The following is a 21,235-nucleotide window of genomic DNA, read 5'->3' on the forward strand; positions in this document are numbered from 1 at the left end:
CTCCCAGGAATCTATGGACAAGGAAGTCTAGTGAATAATCATTTGTGGTTGCCATGAACCAAAACAAAGCTCAACAGAGAAGTGGCCTGATCCAGACCCACTCATTAAATGAGAGCTACATTTGATAACCTGGAGGAGTTTGTAAGTGTCATTGAGGTGGAAATATACAAAAATCCACAACATGATCCAGGTATTTTTAAATTATTCTATTAAGGCTTTGTGTATGTGTGTGTGTGTGTGTGTGTGTGATGAGTACAGAAAATATGGAAATGTTTTGACTGCACCAGTAGCTCTCAGACTTTAGCACTCATCAGATCACTTCAGCTGGATGTGGTAGCACATACCTGTAATCCCAGCTACTCAGAAGGCAGAGGCAGGATGTTCATGAGTTTGAGAACAACCTGAGCAATGTAGCAAGACCTCACAGATAAAAAAAAAAAAAGAAGTTGAAGAATCACAGGAGGGTTTTCTTAAGATTCTGATTGCCAGGACCCACCTGCAGAGCATCTGATGCAGTAGGTCTGGGGTGAGGTCAGAGAATATGCATTTCTAGCAAGTTCCCTTGAGACTCTGATGCTGTTGAAAACCACATAGTAGGTAACGCTTTTCAGTAAGAGCTACTTGGCATGACAGAAAGAGAAGATATGAAATGAGAGAAGGGAAATTGTGGATCAGTCCAATATAATAACAGATTTTCCATATGATTCCATTTATGGAACATGGGTGTGTGGGGGGGGTGCACGTGCACATGCATGCGTGCATGTGTGTGTATACACTTTTGCAAAAACAAATTCCTGAAATTACTATGATCAAAATACTAATTGAAGTTCTTTTAGAAGTAGAATATCAAGGAATATATTTTACTTATTATATTCTTTATGATGAACAAGTGTTATTTAAGAGTCATTTAAGATAAAACCATGTTTACTAGTGATGAAATCTTTGGAACAAACAATTTCTCAAGGAAGAACTTTTCTGTTTTATTCATAGCACTGAACTATGGAAGACTAACACTAAATTACATGCTAAATAAAAATATAAAAAAGTCAAGGATAGGTTAAAAAAGTAGAACATGTATTTATTTGCTTTATAACATTTTTGATTCACAAAAATTTGGAGGAAACAATATTAAAAAGTTAATCAAAAACATTCACCCTCAAAACCATAGGATTGGCTTGTGAATGCTAAATCTCTCCTCTTAAAAACTGTCCTTGAATAGCTTCCTATTTTTATTAGGAAAATAACAAAATAAGACTAAAAGCAGTAAGTTGAAATGAAATAGAGATAACTTTATGACTTCTAGTACTTCAAGCCCCAAGTAATGTCAATTAAAGAGTTTTTAAGCCAGAAAACAAACATCTTAGATGGTTACACTGATTCTAACTTACACTTTTTCAGGCTTTCACACTTCTGAGCTTCACCACATCTCTTTGCCAGCTTAAAACACACCTCTTGATACCAGTTAACTATTCAATAGGAAAATTCAGCCTAGACCTCAACTCAGAGGCAGTCCCCAGCTATTTTTTCTGCTGAGAACAGAGCTGTTCCTTCAGGCCCCTTCAAACACAGATGCAGGACGGTGCTCTGAGGCTACAAATTGGATTTGCAGTGCTCTTCTGCAAATTAATACTATAAAACTCTCAGCTGCCAGTCTTGACAACCCCTGCTGCTTTTCTGATACCAAAGTTCATGTTTCTCTTTTCCTGCAAGAGCAGTTCAGTGTACTGCAATGGTTTACTGCATTTTTAAGAATACAGTGAGTCTGTGGCTGAATTCAGTAACATCCCCACATCCCCAAGACTAAGACAGAGTCTCCTTCCCAAAGAGGAAAAAATGGAAAGGAGCTGGAAAATTCTAGAGCACAAGAGACAGAATCAGAGAATACTTCTTCTGACACAGATCCCTGGGAGGACAGAGGAACAATCTAAAATTCTTGCTTCATGCTCACAACAAAATGTAAAAGATCAGTCCTATAAAACTGGACACAAAAAGCCAACACGGCATGAAAATGCTACATGGAAACTAAAAATAACAGAAGCTAAAACTGTATTGGCAAGCAGTAAAAAAGAAAAACTGGACACAGCAAAAACAAATAGGGAACAAAGATTAAAATGTGCTTCCAGAATTCAACCTCCATCTCCACAAAAGACAAAATGGTCCAACCCTTAAATATTTGTCATTCTAGAAGGAGAAAACAAGTAGTGGAAGACACAAAAGAAGAAACCTTTGAAAGGAAAATGGAAAGCTTTCTTCATGGATCCAAGCAAAATACACAGGGAATAAAAAAGACTTAAATCCGTAGATCGCCTATATGTTTAAAGATGTCCCTCTATCACCTTTAGAAAGGATTTTTTATAGTAAACCAAAAATACACCTGGGGGGGATTTTAACCATAAGAATAAGAATTCAGTCAAAACAGGCTAAAGTAAAAGGAATCTTTGAAATCGCTTATAAGACCATCTGAGAAGGTAGACAGAAGTTAGTGAATAATTTCTACCAATATTTTTTCCTCTAGAATTATTGATCCATTTAGGTGATCTAATTATCCATGAAATAAATTGTGTCAATTTATTTATTTTTAAAAATAGTATTGTAATGAGATTTTTTTCTAGGCCATCAGTACATAATTATGCATAGTATTATGATATGCTTTTAAGGTAGCATCCTAATATGTTATGGGCTCTTCAAAATTGGTAATTTGGGGAGATCTGAATTATACACTTGGCAGAGTCCTTTTTAACTTTTCTTTTCAAAAAAGGACGTGTCATAATAACTAAATAGGATTGTTAGAAGTACACAGAGCATGAAAATGAAGAGATCCAATACATAACAGTCAAATGAGAAAATAATATCATCCAAATAAATGCCAAGAGAACACTTGATAAAATTCAACACAGATAAAGACAAATCTCTGGAATAATATATATCAAAATGTCAACAATGCTTATAATTCAAAATGAGATTAAATATGAGGTTTTCAAATTTCTCTTAGTTTAAGTCTACTTCTTATTTTTATGATAATGCATGTACAAAATACAATACATAAGAATACAAAGAAATAGTAAAGGTTTTTAAATTTAGTGAACTAGGAGAATCTAAAAATCGCCCCGTGGTGTTCACAGGGAATTGGTTCCAAGACCCCATGTGGATATCAAAATCACAGATGCTCAAGGCCCTTATACAAATGGCACAGTTCTTGCATGTAACCTATGCATAGCCACCTGTATACTTTAATCATCTCCAGATTACTTAATACCTAATACAATGTACATTCTATGTAAATAGTCACTGTACTATATTGTTTGGGGAATAATAACATAGAAAAAGGTCTGTATGTTGAGTATAGATGCAATGTTTTTCTCAACTATTTTCAATATGTGGTTGGTTGAATCCATGGATGCAGAGCCCTGAATTCAGGGGGCCAATGATATTTATCAAACCCCTGAATTAAAAGGGCAAAGAGGAAGAAGCAGTCCTTCAAGACACAGAAACAAGCTGTAGTACAGTTTTTGGGTCTGCACTATATGCTACTTACTTGGTGGACTTTGGTTTAAGACCAGTTTCCATTATAACACACAACTACTGAGGTCTTGCTGAGTGAGGCCAAATGGACAATTTGGCATATGTCAGTTTGTAATAATTTTGACAAAAAAAGAGTCAAGTAAAGAAAGCTGAATATATTATATGCATAGGAAGCATCAGTTCTGTTAAATGTATTTCCTATATTTCATCTAACCTATCGGTAATTATAATATGCACTTTATATTCCACTAAAAATTCCAAGTATGATGCAATGTTTAATCACATAGAATTTTATTGTATACTTACCACACAAGTTCTTCTAAATTAATTTATAAATGTTATCATATATCATGCTACTGCTATCATGTCTGTGTACATAATAATTTTGCCTTTTAGTAGCGAAACCATTTTGAAAGCAATTAAATCCTATAGAATAAACAAGGAACGTAAGTAAACTGCAGTGATAACAAAATGAACCACAGTGACCAAGGTCATGGTTGCACAGGTAAAGAATCTGCCAAGATGCACAGTGAATGTAAGAACACCTCAATTCCTGAAGTAAAATGGAGAAGAAGTTTTACACCTTAGAACTGATGATATATTAATATTTTAATAATAACAACTATATGCCATGACAACTCAACTCATTTTCCTAAACACTTTTCATCTTTTTCTAATCAGTATATTTTTTAATAATTAGAAAAACATGTGCATATTTATTTCATGAGTTTAAATGTCTTCTCTCCTTGGGCACTGTATACTACCTTTTCCCCTAATCTGAACCCTAATCTAGTTGATCTGTGTTCAAACTAGCTACAGCAGGATTGATCAACTACAGAGTTTTATATGATGATTAGGTTTGGGGATCTGTTCATTTTGAAGTAGGGGAGTAGGGTGGAATGAATTATAGCAAGGAGAAGGAAACCACACACTCACAAAGGAACAGTAAGACTCAGGAGTACTTTACAATTTAGCCTTGGGCCAGTCTTTTTTTATCTTTAATTATGGCTGAGCCAGAGTACCTTTTATGGCCTGCAAATCACAGTCTAGAGGGAGAACAACAGACCATTGGGTAACCCAGAAGGCAGTGTTTTTATTATTCTGAAAACCCATTTATTTTATTATCTTTTCTTCCTCCAGGGGATACAGAGGGCTGTGCAGTCGGTGTGGAAGAAGAGAGAAACTGTGGCAGGAAGTAGGGAAGCAGGAAGTAGGGAAGGAAAGGAGGTGTCCATTTTATCTGGGAAATGAAGTGTGGGAGGTGGATGAATATATTTTCATCACCTGAGGTTTCCAGTTGAATTTGTTCCAGTTCCTTAATATTTTGTTCCAAACCACATTTCCCCCAAGCATCCACACTCACCTGCCCAGGCCAAGCCCCCAACAACACAGCTCCTTCCCAAAGAAGGAAAGATGAGACCATCTGCCATTATGTGTATGAAGAGGAAATCAGTTCACTTCCCTGTTGCACCCAGAAACTATTCTCAAAAACGAAATCCTCCTTCCAACCAGAAGAAATGTCTAACTAGGAATCGCACTGGGCATCTCTGCCCCACAGCCTGTTATTGATTCTGCACATGTCCCAGAACTTTGCCCTTTTAATTCCTATTCCATAATTAAAGCTGACACATTTATCACCAAACCATCCCCCAAAAGACACACACAGAAACTTTTTTTTACTATTATCATAAAAGAATATGCTCAAAAATCACCCATGTAAATGAACTGGGTGCTTCTGAGTCCAGAAACCATACAGTTAAAAAACAAAATGACTCTGAGGAAAATATAATTAAAACTCAGACTTTTGAAACAGGGGCCAACCAGTTTTAAAAGGGTCCATGCAAATACTTGAAGTAGACAGTAATGCTCAGTGTGTTGTTTTTAAAAAGCCCAACTCAATAGCAAGTAAAACATTTCTCTCCACTTCAGTCACATGGTTTTGAGTTAAGAATGGGCCACTTGGACCTGAAGCCCAATGCTTAGGGACTTACATAAAGAGGCACTTCACTGCAGCTCAGCTCCATGGCTTCTGCATCTGCAATGACAACAAACAAGAGCTGTTATCACAGGAGGCACCGTGTAACCAGTCAGCAGAGCTCCCTGTGGCCCACTGTTCAGTTATCAACAACCTGGAAGGAGGAGCAGATTGATAAGAAAACTGCAGAGACATTATGAAAGAATAGAGGAGGGCGAGGGGTGTAGCTCAGTTTGAACCCCAGCAGTGTGCCTGTGCGCGCGCGCGCGCGCACACACACACACACACACACACACACACACACACACACAAAGAAGGAAGGAGGAGAGAGAAGAAACAAAGACAGTATGGCAGTTTTTCAAAAAAGTAAACATACAATTAGCATATAATACTAAATTTTATCTTTAGGTAAATACCAAAAAAATTGAAAGCAGGAAACTATATATTTAACACTCATGTTCATAGCAGCACAATTCACAATAGCCCCAAAGGAGAGACAACCCTAATGTCCCTCAACTGAAAATGGATGATCAAAAATGGATGATCACAGTTTCTTTATCCATTTATCTGTTGAAGGGCATCAAGGTTGGTTCCACAATTCAGCTATTGTGACTTGAGCTGCTATAAACATTGATGTGGCTGTGTCACTGTAGTAAGCTAATTTTAAGTCCTTTGGGTATAAAGGGAGGAGTGGTATAGCTGGGTCAAATGGTGTGTCCATTCCAAGTTTTCTGAGGAATCTCCATACTGCTTTTCAGAGTGGCTGCACCAATTTGCAACTCCACCAGCAATGTACCAGTGTGCCTTTTCCCCCACATCCACGCCAACTCCTATTATTGCTTGTGTTCTTAATAATAGCAATTCTAATTGGAATAAGATGAAATCTTAGAGTTGTTTTAATTTTTATTTCTCTAATTATTAGAGATGTTGAACACTTTTTCATATATTTGTTAATTGCCTGTATATCTTCTTCTGTAAAGTGTCCAGTTCCTTGGCCCATTTACTGACTGGGTTCTTTGTATTTTTGGTGTAAAGTTTGGTAAGTTCTCTATAAATTTTGCAGATTAGTACTCTATCTGAGGAGTGTGTGGAAAAGATTTTCTCACACAATGGAATATTATTCAGTCATAAAGAAGAATAAAATTATGGCATTTGCAGGTAAATGGATGGAACTGGAGAAAACCATGCTAAGTGAAATAAGCCAATCCCAAAAAAGCAAAGGTTGCATGCTTTCCCTGCTAAGTGGATGATGATACATAATGGGAGTGAAGGGTGGGGAGTAAGAGAAGAATGGAGGAACTTTAGATTACGTAGAGGGAAATGAGAGTAGGGAGGGGGTGGAGGTATGAAAGATGGTGGAATGAGACAGACATCATTACCCTATGTACATGCATGATTACATGAATGGTGTGAATCTACATTGTGTACAACCATAGAAATGAAAATTTGTGTGCAGTGAATCAATATGCAGTCTGTAAAAATAAATAAAAATTAAAAAATAAGTGGATGATCACATACGCCATGGAATATTATTCAGCCTTGGAAAGGAAAAAAGTTCTGACTACATGAATGAGCCTTACAAACGTTATACTAAGTGAAATAAGCCAGTCACAAGAGGACGAACACCATCTAATTTCACTTACACAGGGTACCTAGACAGGCAAATTCAGAGAGACAGAAAGTAGAATGGAGGTTGGCAGGAGCTGCGGTTATTGTTTAACAAATGCAGTTTTCATTTGGAAAGATTAAAACATTTTGCAGATGCACAGTGGTAATGGTTGCACAACAGTGTGGAATCGTACACTCAAAAGTGATTCGGGGCTGGGGATATGGCTCAGCTAGTACAGTGCGTGCCTCGCATGCACAAGGCCCTGAGTTCAATCCCCAGCACCGCAAAAAAAAAAAAAAAAATGTGGTTCAGATGGCAAACTTACTTATGTTTCACCACAATAAAAAGCACAGAAAGTCCATTATAGTACATGTAGTATTTAGGAAGCAACATAAAAATAATTTTAATAGATACACCTATATCTCAACTACGCCTTTATTCCTTTACAATAGTTTCCCCACATAAGGAAAACCTATTACCTCAGGCATTATCCCACTGGCTGCTCACAGAATAGGAATATTTCAGAAAGTCAAGGAAGGAAACAGAAGCACCTGAAAGTTTTGCCGTAGTTCGCTGTGTGACTCATAGGCCACTTCAAGGTCAGAATCTACTTCTGGGCAGATGAGGCAGAAGACGCAGTGACAACACAGTTCTATTTCCTCTCTTACACAGATGCTAGAGATTTCAGCCGCACCATCACAGTGGGGGCATGCAGTTCAAGATAACCAACTTCTTTGCTGGTTGTGTGCCTGCCCTACGTCTGTCTCTGCAGGTGCTGCCCCTTTAAAATTAGCACACAGTGTCTATGAACAGATGTCTATAAACAAAATGTGGAATATATGTACGGTGGAATATGATTCACAGTGTGGAAGAACCTGAACATCATCCTAAGTGAATGAACCAGACAGAAAGAACAAATACTGCATGATTCCAGTTGTATGAAGCATCAAGTGGAGTCAGACTCAGAAACAGAACATAGAACTGAGGTTACCAGGAGGGAAGGGAAATTTTATCATTTAATGGATTTTAATGGATGTACAGTTTCGGTTTTTGCATGAGGAAAGTGTTCTTGGGATACATGGTGACTGTTGTTGCATAATAACATGAATGTATTTAACACTATTTGAACCATTCACGGAAAAGTGGTTCAGATGGTAAATTGTTATGTTTATTTTACCACAATTAAAAACTTAAAGTAATTTTTAAATAACAGCCAGAAACTAGCTTCCTGATTAGAAAAACAAAACAAAAAGATCCAGCATCACTCATTGAACATCAACTGCGGATCAGGTGACCACAAAGTGATCCAGACCTCAAGGATTTCCAGGCAAACAAACAAGAGTGAAGAGACCAGGAGGAAGTGAAGAGCAGGCTGCACACGACACACAGGGGACTTGCTGCCTCTTCACTGTCGCTTCCCACTCCAGTCACATGCCTGCCAGTTCCCCAACTTTGAGGCCCAGGTACTCTGAGTCCCAGGCCACAGCCCTACTGCAGTATTTTGGGGACTTCTCTTAAGAAGGCAGACACCTGGAAGGGAACCACCATTTGACCCAGCTATCTCACTCCTTGGCCTATACCCAAAGGACTTAAAATCAGCATACTACAGAGATACAGCCACATCAATGTTCACAGCTGCTCAATTCACCATAGCCAGATTGTGGAACCAACCTAGATGTCCTTCAATTGATGAATGGATAAAAAAAACTGTGGTATATATATATACAATGGAATATTACTCAGCCATAAAGACTGATAAAATTATGGTATTTGCAGGCAAATGGATGAAATTGGAGAATATCTTGCTAAGTGAGATAAGCCAATCTCAAAAAACCAAAGGACAAATGATCTCACTGATAAGTGGATGATGACACAATGGGGGGTGGGAGGGGTTAGTGTTAGGGTTAGAGTTAGGGTTAGGGAGGGGGGCAAGAATGGAGGAAGGAAGGACTGTATAGAGGGAAAAGAGGGGTGGGAGGGGTGGGGGGAAGGGAAAAAATAACAGAATGAATCAAACAACATTGCCCTATGTAAATTTATGATTACACAAATGGTACGCCCTTACTCCATGTACAAATGGAGAAACAACATGTATCCCATTTGCTTACAATAAAAAATAAATGCGATCCAAGATGGTGGAGTAGAGGGTGACTGCATCTCCAGTCACTTCAGAACCCAGGATTCAGGAAGGAGAGGCATTGAGAAACTCGGACTAAAATAGAACCACAGGTGAGTCTCGCCCACTGGGTAAAGCTCGGCCCGGGTGGCAGGCCCAGATAGAGGTGGCTTATCAGAGCAGGGCAGGGCAGCTAGAGTCTTCCCCAGGCAGCCCTGCGCATTCCGGCGGTGGGCTCCTCCCACACCGCCAGCTTCTCCAGCTTCTCGGAGCAGGCCCCCCAGTGAGAGCCTTTCTGATCAGAACCAGCCCCAAGTCCCGAGCCAGCGTGGCGTGCTCCGGCCCACAAGCGGCTTCAGGGACCAGGACAGGGCAGCCAGGGACTTCCCCAAGCAGCCTGGCCCCCTGCGGTGGGAGGCGCCTTTCAAGGCTAGCTTCTCAGAGCAGACCGCCCAGTGAGAGCCTTTCTACACAGAGCCAGCCACAAGACCCAGAGCCAACGGAGAGCTCCGACCCGCAGGCAGGCTCTGGGATCAGGGCAGGGCAGCCAGAGACTTCTCCAGGCAGCCTTGCCCCCTCCGACCACAGGCTCTTTCCACGGAGCAATCCAAGATGGCGGACTAGAGGGTGACTGAATCTCCAGTCGCTCCAGAACCCAGGACTCAAGAAGGAGAGGCATTGAGAGACTCGGACTAAAATAGAGCCACGGGGTGAGTCTCCCCCACTGGGTGAAGCTCAGCCTGGGTGGCAGGCACGGATAGGGGTGGCTTATCAGAGCAGGGCAGGGCAGCTAGAGTCTTCCCCAGGTAGCCTTCCACACTCCAGCGGTGGGCTCCCCCCACATGGCCAGCTGTGTGGTACAGGCCCCCCAGTGAGAGCCTTTCCCCACAGAGCCAGCTCCAAACCCTGGATCCAGTAGGGGGCTAGGGGCAACTTTCTTCGGAAGCACTGCATTATCAAGTTCCTCCAAGACTTCAGGATACTGAAGGCTGGGAGGTGATACACTGGAAATCTACCGGGACACTATAAGCCAATAGCGGAAAACTGCAATATCACAGAGACCCATTGACATCTGACCAATATGAGAAAACAAGGGAAGAAAATGTCCCAAACAAACCTAGATACTACATCAATAAAACCCAATGACAGCACAGCAGAAGAAATGTCAGAAAGGGAGTTCAGAATGTACATAATTAAAACAATCAGGGAAGCAAATGAGGAGATGAAAGAGCAAATGCAGGCATTGAAGGAGGAGATGAAAGAGCAAATGCAGGCATTAAATGATCGCGCCAATCAACAGTTAAAAGACCAAATACAGAAGCAAGAGATCATTTCAATAAAGAGTTAGAGATAATGAAAAAAAAAAAACAAACAGAAATCCTTGAAATGAAGGAAACAATAAATCAAGTTAAAAACTCCATAGAAAGCATAAGCAATAGGATAGAACACCTGGAAGACAGAACCTCAGAAACTGAAGACAATATTTAATGTTGAAAACAAAGTTGGCCAAACAGAGAAGATGGTAAGAAATCATGAACAGAATCTACAAGAACTATGGGATATCATGAAAAGGCCAAACTTAAGAATTATTGGGATTGAGGAAGGCTTAGAGAAACAAACCAAAGGAATGAACAATCTATTCAATGAAATAATATCAGAAAATTTCCCAAATCTGAACAACAAAATGGAAACCCAAGGACAAGAGGCTTATAGGACTCCAAATATACAAAATTACAATAGACCCACACCAAGGCAGATTATTATGAAAATACCTAACATACAAAAGAAAGACAGAATTTTAAAGGATGCGAGAGAAAAGAATCAAATTACATTCGGGGGGGAAACCAATAAGAATATCAGCAGATTTTTCAATCCAGACTCTAAAAGCTAGAAGGGCCTGGAACAACATTTACCAAGCCCTGAAAGAAAACAGATGCCAACCAAGAATCTTATACCCAGCAAAACTTACCTTCAGATTTGACGACGAAATAAGATCCCTCCATGATAAACAAAAGCTAAAGGAATTTACAAAAAGAAAGCCGGCATTACAGAACATTCTCAGCAAAATATTCCATGAGGAAGAGATAAAAAACAACGATGCAAATCAGCAACGGGAGGAACTAGCCTAAAGGAATAGCCAAATAAAGGAGAAACCAAATCATGTCAAAAAACAAAAATGAGTCAAATGACTGGGAATACAAATCATATCTCAATAATAACCCTGAATGTTAATGTCCTGAACTCATCAATCAAAAGACATAGACTGGCGGATTGGATTAAAAAGAAAAATCCTACAATATGCTGCCTGCAAGAGACTCATCTCATAGAAAGAGATACCCATAGACTAAAGGTGAAAGGATGGGAAAAAACATACCATGCACACGGACACAGCAAAAAAGCTGGAGTATCCATCCTCATTTCAGATAATGTGGACTTCAAGTCAAAACTAGTCAGAAGGGATAAAGAAGGACATTACATGCTGCTTAAGGGAAGCATAAATCGGCAAGACATAACAATCATAAATATCTATGCCCCGAACATTGGCTCATCCACGTACGTCAAACAAATCCTTCACAATTCCAGAAATCAAATAGACCACAACACAATAATACTAGGCGATTTTAACACACCTCTCTCACCACTGGATAGATCTTCCAAACAAAAATTGAATAAAGAAACCATAGATCTCAATAACACAATCAACAATTTAGACTTAACGGACATATATAGAATATACCATCCAACAAAGAACGAATACACTTTCTTCTCAGCAGCACATGGATCCTTCTCTAAAATAGACCATATTTTATGCCACAAAGCTACCGTTAGCAAATACAAGAAGATAGAGATACTACCTTGTACTCTATCAGATCATAATGGATTGAAATTAGAAATAAATGAAAGAGTAAAAAACAGAAACTTCTCCAATACCTGGAGATTAAATAATACACTATTATATGATGAATGGATAACAGAAGACATCAGGAGGGAAATAAAAAAATTCTTAGAAGTAAATGAGAACAAAGACACATCACATCAAAATCCCTGGGACACTATGAAAGCAGTACTTAGAGGAAGATTTATTTCATGGGGCGCATTCAACAAAAGAAGTAGAAATCAACAAATAAACGACTTAACACTACAGCTCAAAGCCCTAGAAAAAGAAGAGCAGACCAACACCAAAAGTAGTAGAAGACAGGAAATAGTTAAAATCAGAGCCGAAATCAATGAAATTGAAACAAAAGAAACAATCGGAAAAATTAACAAGATATATAGTTGGTTCTTTGAAAAAATAAACAAAATTGATAAACCCCTAGCCACACTAACAAAGAGAAAGAGGGAGAAAACTCAAATTACTAAAATTCAGAATGAAAAAGGAAATATCAAAACAGACACGAGTGAAATACAAAACATAATTAGAAGCTATTTTGAAAATCTATACTCCAACAAAACAGAAAACCTCGAAGACATCAACAAGTTTCTAGAGACATATGAATTACCTAAACTGAACGAGGAGGACATACACAACTTAAATAAATCAATTTCAAGCAATGAAATAGAAGAGGTCATCAAAAGCCTACCAACAAAGAAAAGTCCAGGACCAGATGGGTTCTCAGCCGAGTTCTACAAAACCTTTAAAGAAGAGCTCATTCCAATATTTCTCAAAGTATTCCATGAAATAGAAGAGGAGGGAACCCTCCCAAACTCGTTCTATGAAGCCAATATCACCCTGATACCTAAACCAGACAGAGACACATCGAGGAAAGAAAATTTCAGACCAATATCCTTAATGAACATCGACGCAAAAATTCTCAACAAAATTTTAGCAAATCGCATACAAAAATATATTAAAAAGATAGTGCACCACGATCAAGTGGGTTTTATCCCAGGGATGCAAGGTTGGTTCAACATTCGGAAATCAATAAATGTCATTCACCATATCAACAGACTTAAGGTTAAGAATCACATGATTATTTCAATAGATGCAGAAAAAGCATTTGATAAAATACAGCATCCCTTCATGCTCAAAACACTAGAAAAAATTGGGGTAGTGGGAACATTCCTTAACATCATAAAGGCCATCTACGCTAAGCCCATGGCCAATATTATTCTAAATGGTGAAAAACTGAAAGCATTCCCCCTAAAAACTGGAACAAGACAGGGATGCCCTCTTTCACCACTTCTATTCAACATCATCCTTGAGACTCTAGCCAGAGCAATCAGACAAACCAAAGAAATTAAAGGGATACGAATTGGAAAAGAAGAACTCAAACTATCCCTGTTCACTGATGACATGATTATATATTTAGAGGAACCTGGAAATTCCACCAGAAAACTTTTAGAACTCATAAGTGAATTCAGTAAAGTAGCAGGTTACAAGATCAATGCTCATAAATCCAATGCATTTTTATACATAAGTGATGAATCTTCAGAAAGAGAAATTAGGAAAACTACCCCATTCACAATAGCATCGAAAAAAATAAAATACTTGGGAATCAATCTCACAAAAGAGGTGAAAGACCTCTACAATGAGAACTACAGAACACTAAAGAAAGAAATTAAAGAAAACCTTAGAAGATGGAAAGATCTCCCATGTTCTTGGATTGGCAGAATTAATATTGTCAAAATGGCCATATTACCTAAAGTGCTATACAGATTCAATGCAATTCCAATTAAAATCCCAATGATGTACCTTACAGAAATAGAGCAAGCAATTATGAAATTCATCTGGAAGAATAAAAAACCCAGAATAGCTAAAGCAATCCTCAGTAGCAAGAGCGAAGCAGGGGGTATCGCAATACCAGATCTTCAACTCTACTACAAAGCAATAGTAACAAAAACGGCATGGTATTGGTACCAAAATAGACAGGTAGATCAATGGTACAGAATAGAGGACATGGACACAAACCCAAATAAATACAATTTTCTCATACTAGACAAAGGTTCCAAAAATATGCAATGGAGAAAAGATAGCCTCTTCAACAAATGGTGCTGGGAAAACTGGAAAACCATATGCAACAGAATGAAATTAAACCCCTATCTCTCACCCTGCACAAAAATCAACTCAAAATGGATCAATGACCTCGGAATCAGACCAGAGACCCTGCATTTTATAGAAGAAAACGTAGGTCCAAATTTTCAACTTATTGGCTTAGGATCAGACTTCCTTAACAGGACTCCCATAGCACAACAAATAAAAACAAGAATCAACAACTGGGATAGATTCAAACTAAATAGCTTTCTCTCAGCAAAGGAAACTCTCAGTAATGCAAAGAGAGAGCCTACAGAGTGGGAGAATATCTTTGCCACTCATACTTCAGAATAGAACGCTAATTTCCAGAATCTATAAAGAACTCAAAAAACTCTACACCAAGAATACAAATAATCCAATCAACAAATGGGCTAAGGAAATTAACAGACACTTCACAGAAGAAGATGTACAAGCAATCAACAGATATATGAAAAAATGTTCAACATCTCTAGTAATAAGAGAAACGCAAATCAAAACTACCCTAAGATTCCATCTCACCCCAATTAAAATGGCAATTATCAAGAACACAAGCTACAATAAGTGTTGGCGAGGATGTGGGGAAAAGGTACACTCATACATTGCTGGTGGTTGCAAATTAGTGCAGCCACTCTGGAAAGCAGTATGGAGATTCCTCAGAAAGCTTGGAATGGACCCACCATTTGACCCAGCTATCCCACTCCTTGGCCTATACCCAAAGGACTTAAAATCAGCATACTACAGAGATACAGCCACATCAATGTGCATAGCTGCTCAATCCACCATAGCCAGATTGTGGAACCAACCTAGATGCCCTTCAGTTGATGAATGGATAAAGAAACTGTGGCATATATATACAATGGAATATTACTCTGCCATGAAGAAAGATAAAATTATGGCATTTGCAGGCAAATGGATGAAATTGGAGAATATCATGCTAAGTGAGATAAGCCAATCTCAAAAAACTAAAGGACGAATGATCTCGCTGAGAAGTGGATGAGGACATATAATGGGGGTTGGGAGGAGTTAGCGTTAGGGTTAAGGTTTAGGTTTAGGGTTAGGGATAAGGAGTGTGGTAAGAATGGAGGAAAGAAGGACTGTAGAGAGGGAAAAGAGGGGTGGGAGTGGTGGGGGGGAAGGGAATAAAAAATAAATCAAACATCATTGCCCTATGTAAATTTATGATTACACAAATGGTATGCCTTGACTCTATGTACAAATAGAGAAACAACATGTATCCCATTTGTATACAAAAATAAATTTAAAAAAGAATAAATAAATAAATAAAATTAAAAATAAAAAATAACAAAAATAAATAAAATTTTAAAAATAATAAATAAATGAATAAATAAAATTTTAAAATCCATTAACAACCAAAAAAATATTAAAACAAAAAAATTGTTAAAAATAAAACAATAGTAGGAGAAAAAAAAAAGAAGGCAGACACCAGTCTAGATGCTGTTCAATAGATAAATGGATCAAGAAACTGTGGTATATATGCACAATGGAATATTACTCAGTCTTAAAAGAGAATAAAATTATGGTATTTGCAGGTAAATAGATGGAGCTGGAGAATATCATGCTAAGTGAAATAAGCCAACCCCAAAGAACCAAAAGCCAAATGTTTTCTCTGATATGTGGATGCTGACACATAATGGGACAGGGAACAAGGGAAGAATGGAGGAACTTTAGATTGGGCAGAGGGGAGTGAGGGGAGGGGAGGGGACAGAGGAATGGGAAAGGTTGTGGAATGAGATGGACATCATTACCCTAGCTACTTGCATGATTGCATGAGTGATATGAGTCTACATCATGTACAACCAGAGACATGAATAATTGTGCTCCATTTATGTACAATGAATCAAAAAGCATTCTGCTGTCATGTATAACTGATTAGAACAATCAAAATAAAATAAAAATAAAAAGAAGGCAGATACATGGCAACCTGAATGGAGACATTTAGTATAGCAATTCCCAGAGGATGTACTTGGCAAGGAAGAAAACAGGAAAAGTTCTCTTTTTATTTATTTTGTCGAAAACCACTTATATTAAGTTTTACTAATACTTCATTCACATGCTGGCACAGTAACCTCTAACGTCACAAGCTATAATCCATGAGTCATCTTGACGGCCAGCTGAGGGTTACACAAGGCCAAGGGCCTGACGACAGCTCCTGTTTCCCACATATCACGCCTGGGGAGGCGCAGTGGATTCACACGTATGGGCTTCTCGATGATAATCATCAACTGCTAATGAACTCACTTCACAGACCAGACCAACGGCTTCAAGAGACTGGCAAAGAAACTTCAAAATAAAGAGAGCCTAACAAGAATACGATATGATATTCCTAAAATGAATTCCCAGTATGAATCATTTGCCAAATACACTATGAAATAAAAATAATGACTAACTCAAGAGCACTGATGTTGATAAACTTCAAATTCTAAGTTATCAAGAAAGCATTTAAAATATGAATCTATATCCACTAACATCAACGATGAATGACCCTCACTCTAAATGTCTGCTTCACCTCAAGAGAGTAGCAATGTTTTCTTCTGTTTACAGTCATGCCATAGCCAATTCCAATCCTTTAAAAATTTTACCAATGATAAAACCAGAAGGCCTTTTTTAATATTGTTACTTAATAGGAAAATAAATGTATGACCATAGTAACTGCAGTGATTTTAAAATGACATAAATAATACACAGAAATAAAGCAAAGAACAAAAATGCATTCCTCTTTGAAGAAAACTGTTGAAGACTCTGCTGGATATTTTAAGAAACAAATACTTTCAGCAAATTAAGTTGTGTGGAAAGTTTCCTATATACTTAGATGAAAGTACAGATGTTTCCCACAGCTCAGCTTTTAGCATTTGCCAGATTTTGTCTGGTTATAAAATATACAAAAAAAAATCTGTTTTTAGTAAGAAGATGCTTCTTTAATAAAGAATAATGTCCTATAGGAAAACTGTAAGTACATCCACTGATAAGGCAGCTACTCTGATAAGAGGTTTTAAATCATTGCATGTGAGATGCATTCATTTTGTCATTCATAGGCAAGATATTGCAATGAAGACATTAAAGACAAAAACATACAAAAACATCCTGTAGAGGATGCTAGCCAGTGGACATGGTTAGCTTTACAGAAATAAGAACTTCATTGTGGTCACATCTTGACCATTTCTGTAATGAGATAGGAAGTATTCATAAAAATTTTTACTACCTTGAGGTATGTTGGTTATATTGTGGCAAAGGATTTTTTAAAAGTTGTCAAACTTAAACACATACTACATAATTTTCTCTTATAAAAATAGAAGTATTCCAAACTTGCTGAGATTTCTGAGATGGAAAGTGACTGTTTATATCAGGTGCTTTTTAAAGAACATGCTTTTTTTTTCCAAATAAATAGCTCGTCCCTCAAAGAAGGGAGTGACATTTTAATAAGTGAAAAAGAAAATGCATTTCAAAAGATTATAGATGGTGCACGCCACAGTTAAAACATTTTGAAAAAGAGTAATTATACATGTGTCCATTGTTGTGTGTTTTTGTGGCAAGAACTTTTTAAAATTTGCCATCTATGGTAGCCCTCACATCTGCATTCTGTAAATTGTTGGAAAAAGAACTTTCTAGGCTATTTTTTAAATCTTCCAAAGGCGGCATTTCATATGTCTTTTTTTCCCCTAATGCAACAACTTCTAATTAGTTTGCAGGAAGATGGATTGCCATCAGAGAAAATAAGAATTTATTTACCAGTTACATTTAAACAAGAAATCTTTGCATAAATAGTAGATGCAATTGAAACATTTAAGTCCCTTATAAATTTATGAGTGCAGCCAGAAGAGTATGTCTACTAGAATCCATGCATCGGAGTGAAATATCCTCTTCAGCTTTAAAACCAACTTCAAAGTAAACAGTAATGAGAACTCTTACAAAGTATTAAAATGATTAAACCAGAGTTTCCAAAAATAATGGCACATATTCATCAAATTACTCTCACTGTCATTTTACATACTAATGTTTTTAGAAAACAAAAAGGGATTATTAATAGAAAAAAATACTCTCATGTTCCGATATGCATAATTTTTCCATTTTGTGAATGCTTTGGAATATACATTGTTACACTAGTAGGATTTATAAATACATTAAATAATAATGTTTGTTTGCTAATTTAATAAGGGAATAAGGCAACAATGCTTTGAAAATCTGCTCGTAAAAAGTGGGCCTTTTTCCCTCCTTGACAGGTCATGGCTACTCTTCTCCATAGTTTTCCGTCATTTAGTAGAATTAAGCATGACCTATGAACTGTGGCAAGCTTCTGGGAGCCTATGTAGTTTTATATTTACATGGTGAGAAGGCACACATGCAAATTCCAACATGACACAGCTTTAAGAAGGATCTGGTTTCTCCGTAGTGGCATTAGTCAGCACAAGGCAGTTGCCTCAACTTTGAATTGAAACACAATCTCAGCCCATCGAGAGCCAATGATGTCTTACAATTAATAACTAATATAATATCATTCCTGTTTACTCTGCCTTTGCCATTTTTCAGTATAGAAATTTTAAAACCATTCTGAACAGAAAGTATTGTGTTTTTTTCTCTCAAGAAAAACAAACTAAAACTAAAATATGTGTCATTATTTTTGAAAACCTTGGTTTACTCATTTTAAAACTTTGTAATACTTCAACTTGAATGTCTGGTTCTTATTACTGTTTTTACTTTGAAATGTTCTTACTTTAAAAGTGTTTCACAGCTGAGAAAGATATTTCACTCTTGATACATAGATTCTAGTAGAAGTAGTGCACATATTCAACACCAGTTCCAATCCTTCTAAAACCCCTACCAAAATAATACAATATGTACAATCATTTTGTACATAAAAATGAGAAATTATACTCCATTTATGTATGATTTATCAAACCGTATAAATGCATTTTACTGTCATGTATAACTAATTAGAACAAATTTTTAAAGTTTTAAAAAAACAGTTTTGCAGAATTTTAATGAAAATTGGAAATGACAAAATTTTAAATGCCATTTACGTAGTAAATGTGGGAGGACTTTGCCATTTGCAGCTTTTCTTAAAGTTTAAGATTTTTAGGGAAATAATAATAAAACTCCTATCAGAATTTCCTAGATGAGTTGTAGAAGAAATAATTTGGGGAAAATATACCAAACATAACTATAAACTTCAAACTGAATGATATTTTAAATTCTTATATTCTCATTTGGATTTCCCCAAAACTGATTCCTGTACAGTAAAGAGCAATAACTTCTATGTTCCCTTGCACAGTTGCATGGCTAAACTATGCTGTGTCTCCTTTACCTGAAGCTTAATAATCAGACAAATTTGTGCTTGCCAGGCAAGTTTCAACTGCCTAAGTTCTGCAGAAGGCGTAGTTTTTCCACTGCATAAATAGCATGCTCTGTACTTCATTTTATTTCCTAATGCTTGACTTTTCCACCTGTGATCCTAAATTTTTCACACTCAAACACTTCTAAAAAATTTGTAGCACATTTTCCAAAAATATTTCTTAGGAACGTAAATGCCAAAATATTTGCCAAGTCTTGCTGGTGGATATTAGGGAATGGTTTGGGTCTTAGTAGTCCACCACAATTTAAGTTTTTTCCCTAAAGGGGAAAAAAGTCTCATGAAAAGAATATCATCAAAATGCAGTCTGTAAAAATAAAAAAAAAAAAAAAATTTAAAAAGAACAAATAAGTAAGTAAATAAATAAATAAATATCAGTGGGCTGGGGTTGTAGTTCAGTGGTGAAGGGCTTGCCTAGCACATGGGAGGCACTGGGTTTGATCCTCAGTACCACATAAAAAATAAATAAGTAAATAAAATAAATGTATTGTGTTCATCTACAACTAAAAATATATTTTAAAAAGAATACCAAGATATAATATTTTCATTATGAGGAATATGCAATAGGCCAATATCTGTGACAGCTAGTTATCTCTAAAGAAAAAATATTAGAGCCCTTTAAACAGGATAATTTGGTTTTAAAGAGCAAAGCAAATGTAACATTCAAGTTACAGAAAAAAATCAATTCTTGACTTTATGAAATTTCTGGTTTCTCATGTTTATGCATCTAAATGAAATATCCTAAGACATACTGAATTTGGTCTTTGAAGATACTAATCCTCTCTTACATGACTTTTATAAAACCAATTAATAGGAGATACACAAAGAATACTTATCATCATTAATAATTACTTTTGGAAAGCTAAAAATGATTCAGTCATATGCTAAATATTCCATAAGCATCATCTCAAATCCTCACAGCAGACTTGAACAAAATATATAGGAAGCCCTTGTTATATGAATGTTCATTTTAAAGTCCCTGCCAGTACAAGGTCACATAAGAAGTGAAAGCAACCTAAACTTAAGACTATTTTTAAAAAATGAATTGGTCATTTATAAAATTAAGCCCCAGATAAGCAATGCCTTACCCATTCATATGCTGTCCCATTCCTCCAATTAATTCTAGCATCTATTCACCAGATATTACATCTTTATGGAGAAAGAGATTTTTTTGTAGTTTGTTTTGTTTGTTCGTTTGTTTGCTTTGGTCTTGGTGTGGTTACCAAATGATGTAAATAAATAAAATTTGAAATGTTTTTTAAAGCATAATATTTTTTGTAAAGTTGGAGAAAATATTATTGAAGAACTGACTAAACTATACATGAAGTTATTGACCCATGAAAATGTGGCAGAGACCCATTAACAAGTGAAAAAGAAAAAACATCAAGAGAAGACAGGAGCTTCAAATATAATGATTTCAATATTAAAGGAATAAGAGTACCTCTCCCCACCATAAGGAAATGGAAGCTCTTGAGTATGTCTAATAAAATGACTGTCACAATCATGCTTTGAAAATGAAATGTGATGCATGCTAGGGGTATAACTCAGCGTTAGAGCACTTGTCTAGTATGTTTGAGGCCTGGAGTTCAACCCCCAGCACCAATAGTAACAAAAGCTATTATTATTGTTATTATTTT

The 21,235-nt window shown here is 36.9% G+C and overlaps 1 protein-coding gene across 2 annotated transcripts in view; it reads right to left on the reverse strand.

Annotated features, from left to right (window-relative positions):
- Arhgef28 (Rho guanine nucleotide exchange factor 28) overlaps positions 1-21,235 on the reverse strand; it is a 309,587-nt gene that overhangs the window by 244,981 nt on the left and 43,371 nt on the right. For both annotated transcript variants that reach the window (XM_047556977.1, XM_047556976.1), the window contains exon 2: positions 5,514-5,557. In XM_047556977.1, the coding sequence (XP_047412933.1) occupies positions 5,514-5,546 (33 nt within the window). In that variant the 5' untranslated portion in view covers positions 5,547-5,557. The remainder of the gene's footprint in view (positions 1-5,513; positions 5,558-21,235) is intronic.

The sequence above is a fragment of the Sciurus carolinensis genome, chromosome 6, assembly GCF_902686445.1.
Source record: "Sciurus carolinensis chromosome 6, mSciCar1.2, whole genome shotgun sequence".
Classification (NCBI taxonomy): Eukaryota; Metazoa; Chordata; class Mammalia; order Rodentia; family Sciuridae; genus Sciurus; species Sciurus carolinensis.